This window comes from Euprymna scolopes, chromosome 11 (assembly GCF_053919585.1).
Source record: "Euprymna scolopes isolate OS-2025 chromosome 11, ASM5391958v1, whole genome shotgun sequence".
Lineage (NCBI taxonomy): Eukaryota > Metazoa > Mollusca > Cephalopoda > Sepiida > Sepiolidae > Euprymna > Euprymna scolopes.
Genome location: NC_136492.1, coordinates 65746391 through 65767650, shown reverse-complemented (window position 1 = coordinate 65767650; position 21260 = coordinate 65746391). Strand labels below are relative to the sequence as shown.

Below are 21260 nucleotides of genomic sequence, written 5' to 3'. Positions count from 1 at the left end.
CCAATATGACCCAAGATGTTAAAACTAAAGTATATTATAAATATTAAAGAATTAATATTTATAAAGTAATCTCAACCAGATGTAAAAGTTCGATAAAACCAAATAGGAGATAGAGTTTATAATAAGAACAAGTAGTTAATAAAACATGTTAAAAAAACACTTTTAAAAAGAGTTAAAAACATTTTTAATTTTAAAAAGGAAACACTCCTTAATCTAGACTGTTCCTATTTACAATGCCTCCCCACGGAACAGAGTTAGACACCATGGTCGTTTTTTAACGTGGAGAAAAAGGAACAAAATTTTAAAATTGTCTCAGTCGTGAAGGACTTCTCCTACACTGACAGAACAAGAAATTGAAGTGCAGCATCTGAAGAACAGATACTACACTTTGATCTCGGCGCAAAGGAGGTACACTGTATCACGATAGATAAACAAGTACTCCAAGTCGAGATCGAAACCCACCCATTTTGTCCGCAATCCCATTAACCGATTGATATCAGCAGCCGATATTATTTTATCCTTTTACGAAGCGCAATATTCATTTTTTTCTTTTCTTACGTACGTTTTACCGGCGACGCCTCCTGTAAACCGTGTATATATATATATATATATATATATATATATATATATATATATATATATATATATATATATATATATATATATATGTGTGTGTGTGTGTGTGTGTGTGTGTGTGTGTGTGTGTGTGGCATGAATATTCCATTCCCTCTCACACCTTCCCGAAATTCTTCTCCTACCCCCTCATCACGATAAGATCCCCCTACTCCCGCTCTATTTCTAGTCTTCTACTTCACAGTGCCTCCTCTTCCTTCTACCCTTTCCTCATCAATTTCGCCTTCTCTCTTCCCTTTAATTCTTTTTAGTCTTAGGCTCGCGATTCGGCGCACGGAGCGTGGTTCTAAACACTGTTAGACTCGCCAGCATAAAACCACGGTGCCTATTCGTGTGCGTGCAGTTTGTTTAGCCCAATTTTGTGATAGTATTATAACTAATTATTATTATTACGTGGTTATTAAACGTAAAATAAATTTGAAATAGTAGCAGTTTGGCACTTCGCACTCACGGCGAGCGGGGAAAAAAAAAAAAAACAAGTAGTAGATTCCGAAGATCGAGTCCGGACATATAAGAACAACAACACCGCGTTATTCCTTTAACAGAACATTTTAGGAATGGTACGCTACTACACCAGGAATCAAGATCAAAATAAGAATTTATTAAAAAAAAAATAATAATAAATAAATAGATTTGTTTAAATTTGCTTTATTTAAAAAAAAAACGGAAAGAAAAATTACCCCTCAAAACGGAACAGGGATAAAAAAATTGTTTTTTTTTTTTGTTTGTTTTTTTTTTTTTTTTGCATATAACGAAATTCCAGGATTATACCATTTATTTCAATGATTTAAAACAGAGATCGAGAAAAAAGAAAAAAAAATCTTTCTCCAAGAAAAAAAAAACGTGTTTATAAGCAATTTATTTTTCCTCATTTAAAAGAAACGAAAGAATGAAAAGTGTGTATGAAAAGTAGAAAAAAAAAAAAAAGAGCGGTGCGCTTAAAAGAGAGAGTAGTTAAAAAGGATAGATAGAAGCTTTTGTTGAAGGAGGGGGCCCAGTCAACCGAGTACAGGCGGAAGGAGTGATAGAGAGGATGGCATGTAAGAGTGAGTGAGTTTTTTTTTTTTTTTAAAGTCGTGCGACAGTTTTTAGTTTGTTTATTTGTTTTATTTTTTCCTTTTCTAGCTGCAGTCGAAGTTAACGTGAACGCGGCTCCCTCGTATTTTCACTCTACATTTATATATATAAAAATACGTAGCTTTTCACTTTTATTATTATTATTATTATTATTATTATTATTTTATTTATTCCCTCTCTCTCTCTCTCTCTCTCTCTTTCGGCGCAACTGCGTGTGTGTGGGGGAGACCCACATTTTCGAAGGTAAAACATGGCTGCTACCGCCGGACGGAGACGACGTCTCTTCCCTTCTTCATTGGAAAATGCCTGGATAATAACCCTTTTATATATCTTGATTGCTTCTTGTGGATATTGCCAAGCAAAAAAGTCCTCAGCACCTGCAAATATTATTGACTATTCGAGTAACTGCCGCGACATTTTCACGGATGTCCGCTTTAATCGAAGCGAGATTCCCGTCTCCCCAATTTCGGGTACGTATCTCCTAACATTTTTTTAATTTTCTTTAAAAAAAAAAAAAAAAATTGAGAAAAAAATAATATACATAAAATGAAATAAAATCGAGATTTCAATCATCACTTAATAGGAGATTAAACAAGAGTTCAAGTTGCATAGATCCAGGTTCGAATCCTACCGGAGACTTTTTTTTTTTTTTTAAGTGTGTGTGTTTGTTTTCCCCCTCCTCCTCTTTGTGAAATACATATTTACAAGCTACGTGACTAGTTCTTTTATATAACAGAATTTCTCTACGCAAAACACAGGTATTTATTTGAAAGCAATGGTTACTACTCTCCCTCACACACACGTGTGTGTGTGTGTGTGTGAGAGAGAGAGAAGCGTGAATTTTCTAAACGCTATGAATTAAGGAAAAGATCTTTAGTGTATTTCCTGTTTTGAACATTTGATGATCCAATAAATTTTGTAAATTTTTATTTTGGATTTAAATCCCATATATATATTACAGACTGAGTTAGAAGTAACCGGGTAGCAAACTGTTTTGGTTCAAATAGCATTCATTAATATTTACGTTTATTATAATTATTGGAACTAAATGTTTTGGTTGCCCGGTTAATTCCAACTCGCCAATACCTTTCACGCACACAGGCGCGCGTGTACTAGTGATTTCGGTCCCCCCCCCCTCAACTAAATGAGACACTTTAATAGATTTCTTATCCAATGTGATTTGTAAACTTTAGGTATATGTAATAAAACTATATTACTGACATAAATTATTTTAAAGGAAGTACAGCTGGGAAATAAGTCGAAGCAATTTATTTTTTATTTATATACCCATTTATGATTTGTGTGTGTATAATATATATATATATATATATATATATATATATATATATATATATATATAGCGATAGATAGATGAGTAGTGGCTGAAGAGAGCTTGATATGGATATCTTAAATGGTCCTAATTATCGGACTTGAAACCGACGGTACCAATTTGTTACATCTAACAACTTTCTGTACAAAAAATACTAATATATATATATAATGGCAATTCGGAATTTTAACTTACTGTTCTAAGGGAGGTAACTCTTTTACTAAATGATTTATTTTTGTTTCCAACTACTTTATTTATAAAATTTAAAATGCGACGAAATTGCCATTTTTCTTAAAACATTGGAGTAAATTGTAAAAAAAAAAAAAAAAAAAAAAAAAAAAAAAAAAACTATTTTAATAAAATAGTTACCTCCCTTAGAACATTGAGTTAAGATTCAGAATTGCCATATATATATATATATATATATATAGAGAGAGAGAGAGGGGGGGGTTAAGCCGTATATACCGATTTTGAGTAAAGTAGCCATTTTCGTTTACGTTACAGACTAAACAAAAATGACTACTTAAATCGGAATTGATATATACGTCGCCAACTTTAAAGGCTTATAACTTTTTTTTCTTTTCCAGCTAATGAATAATTTAAATGAATTGCTTTGGCTAATTTCTCACTGGTATTTCTTTTAAAATAACGTGTGTTGGTAATAGTAGTTATTTTCTATAAACTTCCAAAATATTCAACAACCAAACTTTGCTTCTACGCTATTAACTCTACAATTGTTTGTTTGTGTGTGTGTGTGTGTGTGTGTGTGTGTGTGCTAATGGTGTTATTGATCTGCGCTATGTTTTAAATAGTATTTAAGTTTTATTAAGAGGCACAAAACACCCTCCACCCCATGTTAAGAATGGCTTTCTAAATGTTATTTCAGCACGGATCAATAAGTGCACTGCACTGCACTAGTGCACTACTAGTACTTTTTTTTTAATCGTGAACCCTTTCTAAAAATGAGTTTTAATCCTAATTCCCATCCCTATTTTTCTTTATTTTCAGTATTTAAAAAAAAGTTTAATTTTTTTTATTAAAATAAAGAAATTAATCCCCCCCCCCTAACATTTTTTTTTTTTTTTTTGCGGGGGTTGGGGGTCATATATTTAGTGAAAGAAAGAAATAGTCGCTGTGTCCTCATAACGAATGCGATTGGAAAGAAATGTTTTCAAATTGTTTTTTTGTTTGTTTGTTTATTTATTGACATTTTTTATATTCGACTTTTGTACGGCAGTATACTTTTTCATTTCGTTTAAAATTCATGAGTAAACGGTTGATTCGGGTTTTGATCGCTCTAATACATTTCCTTTGTATTCGAACAATCGTCCTACAAGCAATCATTGTTTTTCATTTCATTCAAACATTTTTATTTCAACCCGCGATTTTTTAATCTGGGAACTTTTAAAAACAACTACTTATAATTTTTTTTTTTTAGTTTCTCTTCTTTTAAAATAAAAGCAATACTATTCCTTTTAATATCTTCTAAAAATCCTTAACGTTTATCGTATTCCTCCGTTACTTTTTTTTTTTTTTTTTTTTTTACTCCTACACTTGCGATTTTAAGTTATTTCTCCTCAGACAGATTTATATCGACACACAAACATTATTTATTTTAAAAAATAATTTTTTTTTTTAATATCTTGTCCCTTCCAAATCACGATATGTGCCCTTTTTTGTATTATCACTTATTAGGTAGTACAACTAGTTTCTCCCAGGTGCGTGTGAGCGCGCACCAGCCTCTTTTCTTCTGGGTTCTGTTTTAAAATCCGCTCTTCACAAACATGTGTTATTATTTACTGTACACCCGCACAATATTATATCAGCATTCAACATTACACTTGCAGCGATGATGAACCATGTGCCGCGTCGGTATTTTCAATTACAGGTTCTGAGAACAAAAGCAAATCTTTATCAAAATTATAGTGTCTGTCCAGGATATTATCAAAACACTTATGCGGCATTTCCGGGCTGTAATGAAAGTATTGTAAATAAATAAGAGTAAGATATAAGATGATAAACAACCGACCCCAAACTTTTGAAGGCCTTGTGCCTAATTTGTTAAATTGTATTTATATTCTTGTAACTTCAAAGTGTATTATCTGTCTTCAGTCGGGAAATCCTTCTAGATTGAAGTACTTTTTTATGCCCCAATGAGTGTCGGAGTATCCCCACTCTCCGTTAAAAATTGACTCGTGTGTGTGTGTGCAATATATATATATATATATATATATATATATATATGGCCTTTGTGGAGAGTTTGATAAATTTGTGTGTGTGAACTATTGGGTGGACCTGTACGAGAGTGGCCACCCCCTAAAAATACGTTTTTCATTTTTAAAAAAAAAATTTTTTTAACTTTTTCCAACGATTATCATAGAATACAGATTTGAGTATTATTAGCAAAAAAAAAAAAAAAAAAAGTAAGAGAGGGGGGTTCACATTCTCGTTATAAGCTTCTATTTCTTTATTGTCACGTGATTAGAATGTTATAAACAGAAAGTGAACCTCCTTAAGTCATTAAATGATTTTTTTGCTTTTTCTTTTTTTTCCTGCTAATATGATACTCAAGTCTAATCTATGATAATCGTCGGGGGGGGGGATGGTGAAAACCAAGCATTTTTAGGGGTCACTCTCGTACAGGTCCACCAATTATTGTTCACTCAAAAATAAATTTGGCCTTTTCCATTCGGCATTGCCCAGTACTTATTACTAGAGCTACTTACTATTATAAGTTATTAAGCTTACATCGATATTAACTAGGAGCAAAGTGTCCGGGGCTTCTCAAGAATAAGTATCCAAAAATTTACAGTCGTAACCGAACTAAACCGACTTTGCTAACTAAATTTTAGTTTAGAGGGAGAAAAAGTTCGGTTCATATTATGTAGATGACTTCCTGAAGTTTTCCAGCCTCGGAATTGATGGCGTAAGTAATGATTTTCTTGGATAGCTATTCCTAAAAAGCATTAAATGTGTTATCAATCTGGACATTTTCTGTTCTCCGTCAGAGAAATCCTTCTAGACTGGGGCATTTTTGTCGCAATCAGTAGCGCCCCTTTTGGAGTAACCGATGTTTTCCAGTTAAAACCGACCTTGGGGACAGCAAAGCAATAGACATGCTAAAATATGTTGATCCAATAAGTTCTTCAGTCAAACCTTTCTGTCTGTGTAAAATCTGCTCGCTCACACACACACACACACACACACAAGGCGTCAGAATATATTGCAAAGAAATCAAGGTGCTAGTGCAGAGAGTGATCCGCGCTATTTTTTAAATCGTATTTCCAAGTTTAATTAAAGTTTTATGTTTTTTTATTAAAGTTTTATGGAGTTTTTTTTTTTTTTATTATTCAATTGTAAGGTTGAAGTATAGAATAGGTACAAAACACCCCATGTTAAGAACGGCTTTTTAAATAATAACGTTATTACTTACGTCCGGATCACTCTCTGCACTGGTACCGAAATCAAAGTGCTCGATCGCAAATGTGAGAGCTAAAATACAAATCATTTATATAAAAATTATTATGTTATTTCGGAGACGTACCATGGTTTCATTGCAGTGGGTCTGCCTTTTAAAAGGCTTTAAGGTTTTTAAACTCCAAACAAATCATCAACAACCCACGAAATGCAAAGCAAATCGATTTGTTTTTCATTTTGTGGCTCGTTCATATATTTGGAGTTTTAAAAGCCCTTTAAAAAACGGATCCACTGCAAAGAAACTCTGGTACAGTACATCTCTGTAATATATAATTTTTATGTATTATAAATAATGTGTTTACGAAGCTCACTTGCCATAAGTATATTTTTATATTACTACTAATAAGTTTGCTCGTATGATGTTTAAGTAAATACGAAAAAAGAAATTAGTTTGCTTGTATTAATGAATGAATCGGAAAAAAAATCGTCTTAATTCCCCATTTCTACGTTTAAGGTATTTATATTTAACAAAAATAAAATGAATGGAAAACGTGTCTTAAATATTAGTTAAATTAAGTAGTTTAAAGACAACCCAACCCCTTATCACTATTATAGCTATACATAAATATGCAGCATTGGTTTAACTTGACTACTTATAGTCTCTTCAAGAGGAAATCGGAGTTTCGGCCTAGGCCGAGTCGCAGCGACAGGCGAGCTAACTATAAATTAATATATACCATTAATGTTGCTATGTTAAAAAAGCAACACGAACACTTTTGTGTATTTTATCCTTTTATTCTATGTAAATATTTTGAATTATTTTAATTCCGTAAACAAACCCTAATAATTTAAAATAACTTATCTCGTTTGTTAACTAGCCTGGGTGCCCGGCGTTGCGAGGTGTGTGAACAAAAGTGGTGGTAGTAGGCAGGTATGCATCGGACTCGTACCGCGAAGGAGGGAAAGAACGTGAAAAAAAAAAAAATCTCCATCGCCAAACCTGAAGTAGGGAAGGTTTAAATTAAGGCTAGTCAATCGAAAAGAGGGGATGACTTTCGAAAATATCGGCGATAAAAGCGACCCCTTCTTGTAGAAAAGTGCCCACTGCCCAATTGAGCATGAAAGGATTAATGTTTTTAACCAATTTTTCGATATTTGGCGTCCGAAGAGTCGAACCTCAAAACGATACCGATCTCGTGAAAATCCGTCGCCTCTGTCGAAAGTTTTAGATATATATATACATACATACATTTAAACAGACAGGTGAGATTTATATTATAAATGTTTAATAGGCACGGCCACCACCAATGGTAGAAAAAACAAGTTGTTCTTTTTAAAACAAATTAAAGTCTATTAAAATCCATTATTCTTGAGCAACATTTTTTTTTTTTTTTTAAAAATAATTCCCTGTAAATTTCCATGTATTTTTAACGTTTATTTTGACGATTAAGTGAAGAATCAACTTTATAAGAATTGTAAAGAATGAGTGCCTAGAAGGATTTTAGTATTTACGTAATCGGTTCTTGGTATTGAAAGAGCATCTAAAGTCATTACCGGAAATGATCGAAGCAGTCTACGATTTGAAAGCCGCGAAAATGTAAAAACACAAGCCACACAAATCATACGAAAGGTTATAAACAAAAAGTTGAAAACTTTGTTTTAAATGAATTTCGCATAGTAAAACTCGATTTTAGAGATTGAATCTGAAATTCTTTGGTGTCCATTCCTTTACAAGTATCGGATATTTCTGTGTGTTATACGTTTTAAAATACAGCGGTTTAATTCAAACAACGCTATCCCTCAACACATACACAAGATTATATATATATGTATATATATAACTGAAATTCGGTAAAAGATTTACCTTTCCTAGAAAAAAGTGTTGAACCGTTATACCTTTTCTCACGCACACGCAGGTAGGGCACCTGCAACAACGAAATATCCACTTTTCCTAGGAGCAGGAGTCAGGACTGACTCTTCCGAGTTTTTTTTTTTTTTTTTTTTTTTTTTTTTTTTTTTTTACTTAAGGGGTTACCAACTATAAAGGCCCGGAGGTCACTTAAGGACAAGGGTTAATGTGTGTATTGTAGTCATTGGGACAGTTGCGTAATAATCGTTTGTAGAAGTAATTTGATATTAGACTATTTACAGGGACTGCTGAATAAGAACTTGTTTGCGTTAGATGTAGACAACGATATTGTAATCAGCTGGAAAGCAGACTAGAGGAAGAGTTCCACTGGCGGGCAGTTTTAGGAAAGAAGCTTTGTTCATGGAATCCATATTTAGGTTTAGTCATCGATTTATAGTAATTTTGGGTTTGTATTACTGTACACATAGATTCGAAAAAGTTGTTCAAAATAACTATATAACAAATAAATGTTATCAAAGGCAAGATAAGTTATTTTTCTACCAAACTGGATATATTTTTCGTGTTTTTACTCAATGTAACATGTTTATTCAGCTCGAAAACCATACAGTGTTTAGCGATGTATTGGAACATTCAAGATGGCGTCTTATTCTCTCTTTAATACGGTAAGTGTGGGGAAAAGATGTTATAAATAAAAAACCGGATAAAATACTGTTAAAATCTCGCTCAATATATGTTACCGTGACATAGGTTGACATATATTCGGCGGGTTTTTAATAGTATTTTGTATAGTTTTTTATTTATAACACCTTTTTCCATACTTACGGTGTTAAATAGGGTGTGAGACGCCATCTTGAATTTTCGAATACATCGGTAAACACTGTTTTTCGAGCTGAATAAATATGTTACATTGAATAAAAACACAATATATCCAGTTTGGCAGAAAAGTAACTTATCTTGCCTTTGATAACATTTATTTGTTCTATATTTGGTTTTTTGACAACTTTTTCGAATCTATGTGTACAGTAATACAAACCCGTAATTTTGGCTAGACAGGTGTCTTTTTTTTTTTCTTTGTGTGTGTGAACGATTAGTGAGCCCCCCCCTTTCCTCGCCAATCGTTCACACACAAAAAATTTAGATAGATTGGCGCTCAGTCGAACATTTGCCATGACAGTAGCGATAGAGCAGGGATAAGCTCGCAACGTCTCTTATGTGGGGAAAGAGGTTGATATTTGAATGCTGCCTACCAACTACAGCATTGTGTGACACAAGGGTCTAGAAAGTGGGGTGTCAAGCAAGCTTCCCTAAAGAAGGGGCACTCTTGCCTAGCAAAAATTGCCTGAACATTCTCGTCGGCATTCCCCGCTCGGCGCACCTCAGGCAGTAAGCAATGAACTTACTCCACCCGAAAGCGCAGTGGCGAGGCCTGGGAGGGTTGACCTCCTGGGTGATACCCAGACGGCGTACCTCAGTCCAACAGATTACAAAACAGTTTTGAACTCTGTCAAGGCAGGATAAGTTGCTTAGAGCAGCTCCTGCCCAGATGTGGCAACGGTACTCCATTCTAGGACTTGGGAAATAAGTTGTTTTTTGTTTTTTTATACATTAATGGAAGTTGGAAGACCGTGTTGCGACAGTCAACCATCTAGTCTTTGGTAAATAGGTGCGAAATATTTGATTTAATCGATTCTGCGGTAAATTTTTATATATCATATTTAATACATTTTCATTAAAAAGGGAACTGATCATTGGAAAAAAAAAAAAAAGGATGTTTCAAATTTCGGCAATAATGTAGTGGTTAACAGCCGAACAATCGAAAACAAAATATATAACTTTTACTAAACGCAAAAATATTTTCAGCGACCTGCATAGTTGTCAAGTTCTGAAACTGTAAGCTTTGAATATTTGCTACATTTACTTAGCCAAACACGCATAAATCAAAGATATCGGTCGATTTTGTTGGAGATGATCGCTAATTTCAGGTATAAAAGATAATTTTTAAAGGGGGTGGGGGCTTACCCCATCACCAACCCTAAGTTCGGAGGTTTCCAGTCGGACTTAGGGTTGTAATGTAAATCAATATTTTTACAACTATTTTTTAAGAAATGAAACCTCAACAACAGAGATTGGCCTGTTATATTGGATTCTGAGTTTATCCAAAAAAAAACAAAAAAAAACAAGATATATGTAAAGAGACTTGAAAACAGTTTCAGGAGATAAAAACTATGCAGATAGGTAGAAATTAAAAGTAAATTTGATTGCCTTTGGTAACAATTATTCGTCGCATATCTTATTTTTCATCCCATGTTTGTGATGTTTAATGTAAAATTGACCTACTTGATATTTTTGGACTCGTCATTAACCTTTCCTCTCTATCCTAAAATGAAGTGCCAGTAAACTAAGTGACCCAAATAGAAAGCACTTGCTTCGAACCTAAACATTCGAACTTCTTTGCGTGCGCTTAAAATAGCAAATCTGGTGTTAAAGAAACCAAACCTAGAAGGGTTAATGTTAAATCCTTTGGGGAAATTAATGATGCTACCTTTTAGATATTTTTGGTTAAGAAAAACTGAACCATAATAACCGACTTTTGAATTTAAAATTCTATTTCTAACATAAAAAAAAAAAAAATCTAAAAGTTTCAATTTCGAATTTACTATGGCACTGCCACTTTTTTTTTTTTTTTTTTTTTTACTCGGGTTGCAAAAAAAAAAGCAAAAAAAAACGTTGGTTCAATTGTACTTTCACTTGATATTATTCGACCAAATGTTGAATAATGCAATCGATTTTTACTTAGTCTGAAATATCTTGTCTTGAAATAGAATTCGGATTTAATCTATTAATCTATTTCAAATTGTTAGCAATTTTCTTCTCGATAACTTGGTATTCTTAAAATTATCGACTAATCTCTTCGTTTGCTTTTAAATTCGTGAGATTCCGTTAAGTGGGTAATCGTGTAGTTTTGTGAGACCAGTAATTTTATTGGGCAAACGATATGCAAAAATTGTCAATTTTATGACATGCTGACGACATTGGCGTTAAACTCAATTTAATGTTATGTATGAAATGGGAGAAAAAAAAACTTTAAATTAGCTGACTAGCAGTTCTTTCGTGGAAATGAATATTCTTTAAGCAATTGGAACGGAGACTAGTTAACACGTAGCAGTGTCAGAAACCGACATTAAAATTGCGTGAAAAAAATTGAATAATTCGACCTCCTATCTTTCCAAGCTTATAACTACTTGAAAAATGTAATTCAAACCCTCCTTTTTTTTTCAATCAAAGGAGCAAAGACCAAATTAAAAAAAATATAACAGGTTTAATAGCAAATTATGCAATATTTGTTTTTTAAATCGGTTTTCTTTAAAAAGGATTTGAAGAAAATCAACGAAATTTTACTTCGATTATAAAAATATATATAAATTCTAAAAATTAACTTGCCTATAAAAATACTATTCAATGTATACTTTCCTTCTTCATTGTTAAGGATTTATCTATATTTATGTTTTAAATTCCACTTATTTTTTAAATAAAAGAATTTTTTAAACGACTATTTGAAAAAGCCGCCATTACGTAATCATTTTTACGTTGCTATCGAAACGCCGGAAGTAGTGTTTGTTCTTGCTTTGAACTACAGAAGAAACTGAAAACCACACGTTTGCGTTAGCCGTCTGGCCTTGTGTGTGAAGAAATATGTGTCACCATAGTTTAAAAAGTTAAATTTTACTTATAAGTTTTTGCCTTAAAAAAAAAAACAGTCGATGAATTTGTTTCTTTTCTCAAAGAAATACATAAATTTTTGATTTAACATATTTTAATTTATTTTTAATACCAAAAAAAAGCATTGAATGAAATAGAAAAAATGATCATCAGCGTCCAATATTTACTTGACATAAGCTTCCACTAATAATAAAAAAAAAACGTGTTTTTTTTAAAAGGTTTTACACTGGACTTTACAGGTAGATTTCCAAAAAACACTTTTTTTTGTTGTTTTAAATTAGAATAGTTTATTCATTGATCTTTTATCTTCAATTTGTGATATATAAAACTTTGGTGCGTAAATTTTAATAGGCATTTAAAAATGGGGATGGTGGTGGATTTAATAAAAAAAGTTTGTCTAAAATACTATATTCGGTTTATTGGAAAGAGCATAAAATTCCACATTGATCCTGAAAATATAAAAATTGAACCAATAGAAAAATTTTGATAAATTTTTAAAGTTTAAAAATTGAAAAATATTTAACTCGTAAAATTCAATTGATTTCATTACGTAAAAAAAAATGGCTGCATGAAGGCGCACCGGCACTTAGTAAACACTGTCTTGTTTTTTTTTTTTTTTTTTTTTTTTGTTTTTTTTTTAAATAAAAAAAATATTTCTATTATTTTTTAAACAACTTTAATAGTTTATTTTGGCAGTATATTCCATAAGAAAATAAACAACCCACTTTAAAAGGAGAAATAACGAGTTTTTTTATAGTATATTCGCAGTTTTGTGTAAGAGGTGTCAAAAATTCTGATACACCTAGTTAACAGGTAGCGAAAAGAAGTAAACTCTTTACAAATTGTCAACGAAACAAAAATTGGATGAAAAAAAAATATATAACAAAGAAATTTTACAGAAGGCAAGCTAAGTTACCCTTCTGTCTACCTGGTTAATTTATTTTTGTATGTTTTAACTTATTTTAAAGTATTTGTTTTCGTTGTTTTTACTTGACATCAAAGTAGCATCAAGTCTGTTGAATTAAAGCGAAAAAATGGTGGTTTTGTTGTAGCTATTTTGACTTTCGATAATTGCTCAGAAATCCAAAAGTAAAGAAAAGAAAATAATGGTATAAACGCATCCAATAAATATCACTAATCGTTCGAAAATGTAAGGTTCTACCAGGATGTAGTTTAATTTTCGATTTTTTTTTTAACGATTATCGAGGGTCCAAATAGCTACACCGGAATCGTCAATTTTTTTTTTCTTTTTTCTAAGAATTTAATAAAGGACGCTGTAAAAATTGAATTTAACTTGAAAATCTTATTTAAAACTAGCCCGGTCCTTATTCTACATAAGTACGCGTAAGTTTTTGTTTTTTTCTAATCAAAATACACACTTTTCTATAAAATTCATAAATCCGATATTTTAATATAAAATATTTAATTTAAATCTAATTAGTTAAAAAAAAAAAGTTTCGAAAGTCGATTGTTCTGCCTGGTTACCAAAATCTTCATAAAACATTTTTTTTACAATATTCTTTTGTTTGCGTAACATATCCAATCATATTTTATAAAAATGTTCTTTTCGCTTCATCTTAAATAGTCGCTGTTGCAAGTTTTTAGAGCAACTGGTTTAGAAATGCGTGTCGGCTATTTTACTAGTGTCATTTTTTCTCATTTCATATGCAATACTAAATTCACGGTCCTGGATATGAACTTAAACTATATTCAGTGGTGAGGCCCCAGCTTGCGGGCTTTGGGAGTGCGGAGCCACCCTTTAATTGCCATTGCTCCCAGGTCCACTCTGACCCGGGGTGGTAGTACCTGCTAGGGTCCCAACTATGGGTTAAATAGAAACTGACTTGAAAACAAATATATTCTATTAAAAAAAATTTTCTTCAAAATCCTTGGATTCGGCATTAAATAATCTGAAAAGGGTTGATATGCCGTAAAGCAAAAACAACCAACCAACTAAATTCATTGTAACCCCAATACGTTCAACATGTCACAATCTTTACAAATATTATATATATATCTATCTATATATATATATATATAGAGAGAGAGAGAGATCATTTCGAAGTACTGCATATCGCCTTTGCGATATAATTACATGGGTCGGGAAACTACATGATTACCCAATTTTAATATTTAAAATTGACATTTCTAGCTAGAAGATTATCGTGATATGTGTGTCTCTTTATGGAAATCACTACAGACAAGACATGGAACCACTTGATGTAATTAGCTATAAATGAATAAATAAAATAATATAAAATTATATATAATAAACACTACTCCAGGGTCAAAAACTAGCCAACATTAAGTATAAGATGGATAGATTTCTACCCAGAAAAGAGCAATTCTTCCCCTTTTGTCAGAAACATAGCTCATGGAATGTGAGGACTAAAGGATAAAATAAAGGAAACGAGAGTTACGAGGCTGTCGAAAATAAACCCAAGGTTCATTTTTTTTGTTTTCTTACTATGTTACGAGTTATTAAGTGTTAGCTATTTTGTAGTTTTTACTGGCAAAAAGAAGTCGACAAAAAATTATGTAGTTGTTGGGGGGGGGGGCGAAACCAACCTGAAAGTAAAGATTCCCGGGCAACGTCGAGTAGATACAATAACTTATAGTAATTGAATCTTTTTCTATCGATTAAATTTCTAGATAAAAAAAAATTAACTTCTTGCTCAGTTTTAAGAAATTATTGTTAAACTTTCTTTGGCCAACAAATACAATTGAAAACGCTTTTTATATTCTTTAATTCTAATCTTTATCCGATTTAAATCCGATTAAAACGAACAAATTCTTCGTTTTTCGTGGAAGGGGCGGGTGAGGAGGTTATAGAACTACATCCATATAAGCAATCCTGCAGAATATATCTACGATTTGAAAAACAATAAAAATAAATTTAAAAAACGCACACATTTAGAATGTATGGGAAGGAAGAGATGAATACTAGTGCAAATGGTAGTCATATGAAGGGGGCGCCCTTTTTAAAAGTGCCCTTTTCAGAGGAATGTATTTTAGGTCTGTGCACTGAATTGATTGGGTAATTTTTTTTTTTTTTCACTTGAACACCTGCCCTGAAAAAGTTCTCTGCGTGTCACTGGTCATATGACCCCTACTGGGTACATCAAGGCCAGATTTGCAATAAAAAGGTAACACACAAACGGGTCACAGGAAATCTTGACACGTAACGTAGATATGAAGTTTCGTATTTAATAATTATTTGAAATGACTATTTACTATCCGTTAAAAAATGATAGAAAAACAATTCGCTTCGCCAATGTTTGCACCTTTTATTCATATAAAAAGAAACCGTAAAATTACGTTAGTGACTTAATTTGTCATATATAACTTATTAACTTATGGTAAAAATAACGAAAAAAGAAAAAAAACATTTACCGGAACTTTTTAATTTGGAGTAGAGAATTTCTGTCGGAATTTATTTCAGAGAGTGCGAGTTGTCTTATTTGCTTTCCAATGTAAACCTGGTAACTCTGTCTAGTTTTGTTTTATTTAACACGATATGATTGAACTATCACGAGTTGCGAAAAAGAAAACAAAAAAAAACACCAGTCGTTGATTTTGATTATAATTTTTTTTTTTTTTTTCGTTATTGGGGAATGATTAGGGTTAAAAGTATTAAAGGCTTAAGTGTTTAAAAATGAGATTGAGAACAATCGTGAAACACTTTATTAAATCAACGGGAAGGAGGGCGGGTAACATGTTCTCGTTCCGTCAGCCATAACTGGGTAGAAGTCTTAAGCATTTCGTAATTGTATTCTTCTTATCGCCCGGACTGGGAATTGAACCTTCAACCTCCAGAACAATGTCGTTGACAACTGAATTTTACCTTAGAACTTTATCATTTTAATTATTGCAAAGTAGACCACGTTTTTTTTCTTTTCTTTTTCTTTTCCTTTTTTTTTCCTTTTCTTTTCTTTTTCTTTTTTCTTTTCCCCTTTTTTTCTTTTCCCCTTTTTTTCTTTTCCCCTTTTTTTTCTTTTCCCCTTTTTTTCTTTTCCCCTTTTTTTTCTTTCCCCCTTTTTTTTTCTTTCCCCCTTTTTTTTTCTTTCCCCCTTTTTTTTTCTTTCCCCCTTTTTTTTTCTTTCCCCCTTTTTTTTCTTTCCCCCTTTTTTTTTCTTTCCCCCTTTTTTTTTCTTTCCCCCTTTTTTTTCTTTCCCCCTTTTTTTTTCTTTTCCCCTTTTTTTTCTTTTCCCCCTTTTTTTTCTTTTCCCCCCTTTTTTTTCTTTTCCCCCTTTTTTTTTCTTTTCCCCCTTTTTTTTTCTTTTCCCCCCTTTTTTTCTTTTCCCCCTTTTTTTTTCTTTTCCCCCTTTTTTTTCTTTTCCCCCTTTTTTTTCTTTTCCCCCTTTTTTTTCTTTTCCCCCTTTTTTTTCTTTTCCCCCTTTTTTTTCTTTTCCCCCTTTTTTTTCTTTTCCCCCTTTTTTCTTCTTTTTTTCAAAATAATTTTTTTGTTTTTCTTTTCTTTTTTGCTTATTTTTCTTTCTTTAATCTGCCGATTAATAAGGCATGGCTTGAATTAAGTTTAACTACAAAAGCCAAGCATGTGCGCTTCATTTGTGCTTCTAAAAGAAAACCTTTATCACGCGCGTTTCTGTCTTATCATAGAATCTTAACACGTACAGGTATCCTCGAACGTATTCATTATTTTATTTTTTTTTTTTTTTTACTATAGATTATTAATTTACTATATAGTTTCTGGTATTCGCTCTGGACGGGTATCCGGTTTTCAACCGCGGATAAAGTTTCTAGGGAATATCAAATTAACATGCGGTATCCAGCCGATCAGGGGAACTGACATACAGCACCTTGTATTTTCAAATAGTGGCTCATTTTAGAACTGATCAGGCTCGAGGTCGCTTAACTTCAGTGATCTAACGAGAATGTGTGTCAACTTGATGATGCTGTCTATATTGTCTATTGTAGTAACGCCATTGCATTCGGTAATGTATTTATAATGAAATGGATGGACTTCGGCAGCTTCGTTTCTCCCAAACAGCTTATTAAGCAAAATAAATAAATACTGGCGGGACCTGTGGAAATTCCACAGCTCATCTTTCAATAATCGCGTTGACACACCGGTTCTCGTCAGATCACAGAAGTTGAGCAACATTGAGCCTGGTTAGTATCAGATGGGTGACCATTTGGGAATTCTAGGCGCTGTATGTGCTCTCTGATTATCTCGGCATTTGTTTCCAGTTGTCTTGTGCATACACATCATTTGCCACTGGTATTTAACAATTTCGATTCAGGAGAGGTGTGATTGGAGATTGCGCACCTCCTGCCACCAAAATTTCGCACGCAGGCACCCTTTCGTGAGTATCCATAGTCTGTCAAAGACCGAAAGAGCCTGGTGCGTGTGTATATATATATATATATATATATATATATATATATATATATATATTGCTGCTGGGCATTCTGTGGACGTTCAGCGTGAATGTAGATCCCGCGATATTATTGTAGCTCTTTTGTTAAAACTAAAAGTATTTATCTAAGTAATCTGATTAATATAGCGTCAGAATATATCTAGTTATTACGGTTTATCTCCAATATCTTTATAGGAATCTGTGACATATTTTCATTGTATGGACGTTCGGCGCGAACGGAAACCTCACGATATCATTATACCATCTTTAGATAGAACAGATACTATCCTTAGATCCTAGCCAGAAGATACAGAAAGTATAGTTTAGTTTCACGTATGGCTCAAAAAAATTTTTTTTTTTTTTTTATTTGCAATATAATTTATTTTTTTTACGTTGCGTCTTCGAAGGTCGGGAGATCCTTTTTATTAAAAAGGTGGATATAAGGTAATAACATACTGTGAACATTAAATTAGTGTATCTATATACAAACTAGCAGTTCCGCCCGGCTTTGCTTGGGCCATATGTGCTGTTTATAAGGTTATGTGCATATGTATATATTAAAAAGTGTGAATATGTAAAGTAATGCCTTTCTTTATAATAGTCTTCTTTAACTACCATAGAGAAAAGACACAGACATTTTTACTTATATATATATATATATATATATATATATATATATATATGAGAGCGAGAGAGATTGGATGCAATATCTAGTAATGATTTTTAAAAAAAAGTATAAAAAAAAAGATCATGCGCCACCACCGAGAATCGAAACCAAAACTTTCAGCTCGCGATTTATTTTACCTCTGCCGCCAATGACTGGGCTATGAAAACATGTTTACTGCAAGGCTAAAAATTAAAACATGAACCAATAGCTAATACGTTATGCATTCGTAAGGCCGGCATTCGACTTTCACCTGGCAAATTTCATTTTTTTTTTTTTTTTTTTAATTTTCACACTACTGCACCAATTTTTCGGGGCTAAAACCCAAATATAAAGTTTTTCATGGATTCAAATACCTTGTATATGAAGTTTCATGTCTGTAGACGAAAAACTCTAGGAGAAGTTTGGTAGGAAAATTTTTAAACAAAAATATATACGTATACATAAATATATATGGAAACCATTTTGTGTTTGCTATAAACTTTTTGCGAAAATATTATGCAAGTATAAATCATGTAGAATATCTGCATGAATAATATTACACGTAATAGTTTAGAAAAGATGATTATCCCATTAGAAAACCGAAGCAACTAATAGGGAATTAGAATGGATGTTTAAAAGAATATGCAAATTAGCTAGATCTTTTGCAGACAGATGCAATTGTACAACTCATATATAACAAAATTGTATTTTCTTTTTACATAAGTAGAAAAGGGGGGCGTTTGAACGAATTTATAGGAGTGTAGATTTAGTGTTCGTAGTATGTTATAAACTTCTATCCTCCGTTATCATTATTTTTAATGAATAGGATCTCCCGATCTAATAATTTATAATCGGGAAACGCGAATAAAACAAGGCAACGGGGGGAAAAGAAAGAGGGTTGATTAAACCAAAATGGGAAATAATTCCAAACGTTTACTATTTTCCAGAGGTCGATTAATAAACGACTTTACATAGTCTGGCCGATGCCAAATAATAACGAGTTCTTAAATTGTTTTCGTTTCTGTGTTTTCTATTGTGTGTGTAGGAAGGGGGTCACTGACAACCCGGACCCATCAATCAATTGCGATTAAATCCACAAAACGACAAGTTGACCAGAAATGGGTCATTAATTTCTCCTCATAACTTTTCTACTTCCTACACCTCCCTCTGCACACCTCAAAAAAAAAAAAAAACTCTTTGGTTTATTTATTTCTGCTTGCTTGTATTTTAGTTTCTGTAATACCGTGGAGACGTTTATGTTTTAGGCGACGGATTGTTGGATTCTGCGCGTGTATTCCTGAAATGTACGCGTATTGGTGTGTTCCGTGCGTGCATAGAAGAGGATGACATTAATGTCAAATTAATGTGTGTGATTTTATGTGTGTGACATGGGACGTTGAAATAAGCAGCAGCGCTAGTCTTAGTGTTTGTATAACAAATACGTAAATGTATGTAGGCGGAATAAGTTGTTCATTTCTCTTTTTTGCGCGCGTGCGTTATCGGAGCATTTTAGCTGCGAAAGGTGAATTTTTTTTTTTTTTTTTTTTTTTTTTTCCCGTACCAGTTTCTGGTAATACGCTTTTTCATCTTCGTCCCTTCACTTGATTTAAAAACCTCAGCTTTTCATTCTACATTAGTGAATATTTTCATTCTATGAAGGTCCGGTGCGAACGCAGACCCAATGGTATTATTGTACTACCTTTAAGGGTTCTGGATATGACCTTAAACTATATCTGATGGTGAAGCCTCGGCTTGCGGACTTTGGGGAGTGTAGAGCTACCCTTTAATTGCCATTACTCCCAGGTCCACTCTGACCCGGAATGGTAGTACCTGTTAGGGTCCCAACTATGGGTTAAATAGAAACCGACTTGAAAAAAAAAACAAAAAAATATATTCTATTAAAAAATTTTCTTCCGGATCACTGGTAATATTCAGATATATAGTTCAATACAAATAACATTGTAAGATCAATCTTTAATTTACTCCTTCTGTTCAGCACCTCTTGGCAGACAATGTTCTTATTTATTTATGGCCCGTTTCTTCCGAATTTTCCCTTTTTTACATAACGTTTTGTTGACTTTCTTCGGTGAAGAACCGCTGCATGTCGAAATTACTAGGAGTTTCTTTCTCGCACCATTACTTATCATATATTACGATATTGGAAAACAAGACTACATCAAAGAGGCCACTCATATTCTTGTCCAGGGTTGCCAGTTGACCTTTCTAAGGCTAAATTTCGCGAATTTGGCCTTCAAAAATGATATTTGGTCTTTTTTCAAAGCGTAACTTACAGACTAACTAAGGAAGCAACAATCAGGATATTATATAGCTGAAGAATGGATTTTGGATATTCCAGAAAGGGATATTTGTTTGAAATAGCTGAGTGGTCTTCGCCATTGTAGTCGAGTAATACAATCTCGTAAGTCACGTTAATGAACAGTTGTTCGGAGTTGTAATTAGTAATATGCTTAAGCTTTAGACGCATCTTTCGATGTCTTCCCCTGACTGACACCCGTCCGTATTTGTGACTTACATCGGCCAATCATATGCTTGTCTGACGGAACCCGGAAGTATTCCTATTCATGACGTCACTTCTCGGCTTCTGTGTCAAGCAACTTTTCCTTTTTTTGATTCTAGCCCGAAAGGATTTCACATCGCTATTAATCCGTAGATTATTTACCAAACGTCGATCTTGTTTTGGCCTCGCAAGTTTTTAAACTTGTTTGTCTTATTTTTATTTATTTATTTGTTATTTTATTTATTTATTTTCGGTTGAAACTCGAGCATTTGAACTAACGAATATAAATTAATTATCGCTTGAAAATACAGGCTTTCTACTCGCGATGCTTGTGCGTGAATTCGACGCTCGAACAACTAGAGGAAAAACGATTTAGATGTTTGTTTGTGACGAGCGTCGCTTAGTAATCCAAATAATTTTAAGCAAGAGTGGATTTAAATAACAACAATACGTTTAATAAAACGTTGAAGACATTATTTTAATTGGAATTAATTATTGAGATGAGTATTCACGATGTTTCGGCCAACTATTCCTCTGGCCTTCGTCAGGTGGTAACCGCGACGGATAGGAACTTCGAATCTCCTAATTCTTAGCAATTACTGCCATCCGTAGCTGTTGTCGTCTTACCACGTTTTGGCCAAGTAAGCCTCTGGCCGGCTTTGGGTAGG

General features: G+C 33.0%; 1 protein-coding gene across 2 annotated transcripts in view; it reads left to right on the top strand.

Annotated features, from left to right (window-relative positions):
• Positions 1–1612: 1612 nt before the first annotated feature.
• The window catches only part of LOC145287896 (glypican-6-like), a 296452-nt gene continuing 276804 nt past the window's right edge, over positions 1613–21260 (top strand). For both annotated transcript variants that reach the window (XM_080135836.1, XM_080135835.1), the window contains exon 1: positions 1613–2180. In XM_080135836.1, coding sequence (XP_079991962.1) covers positions 1961–2180 — 220 coding nt within the window. In that variant the 5' untranslated portion in view covers positions 1613–1960. The remainder of the gene's footprint in view (positions 2181–21260) is intronic.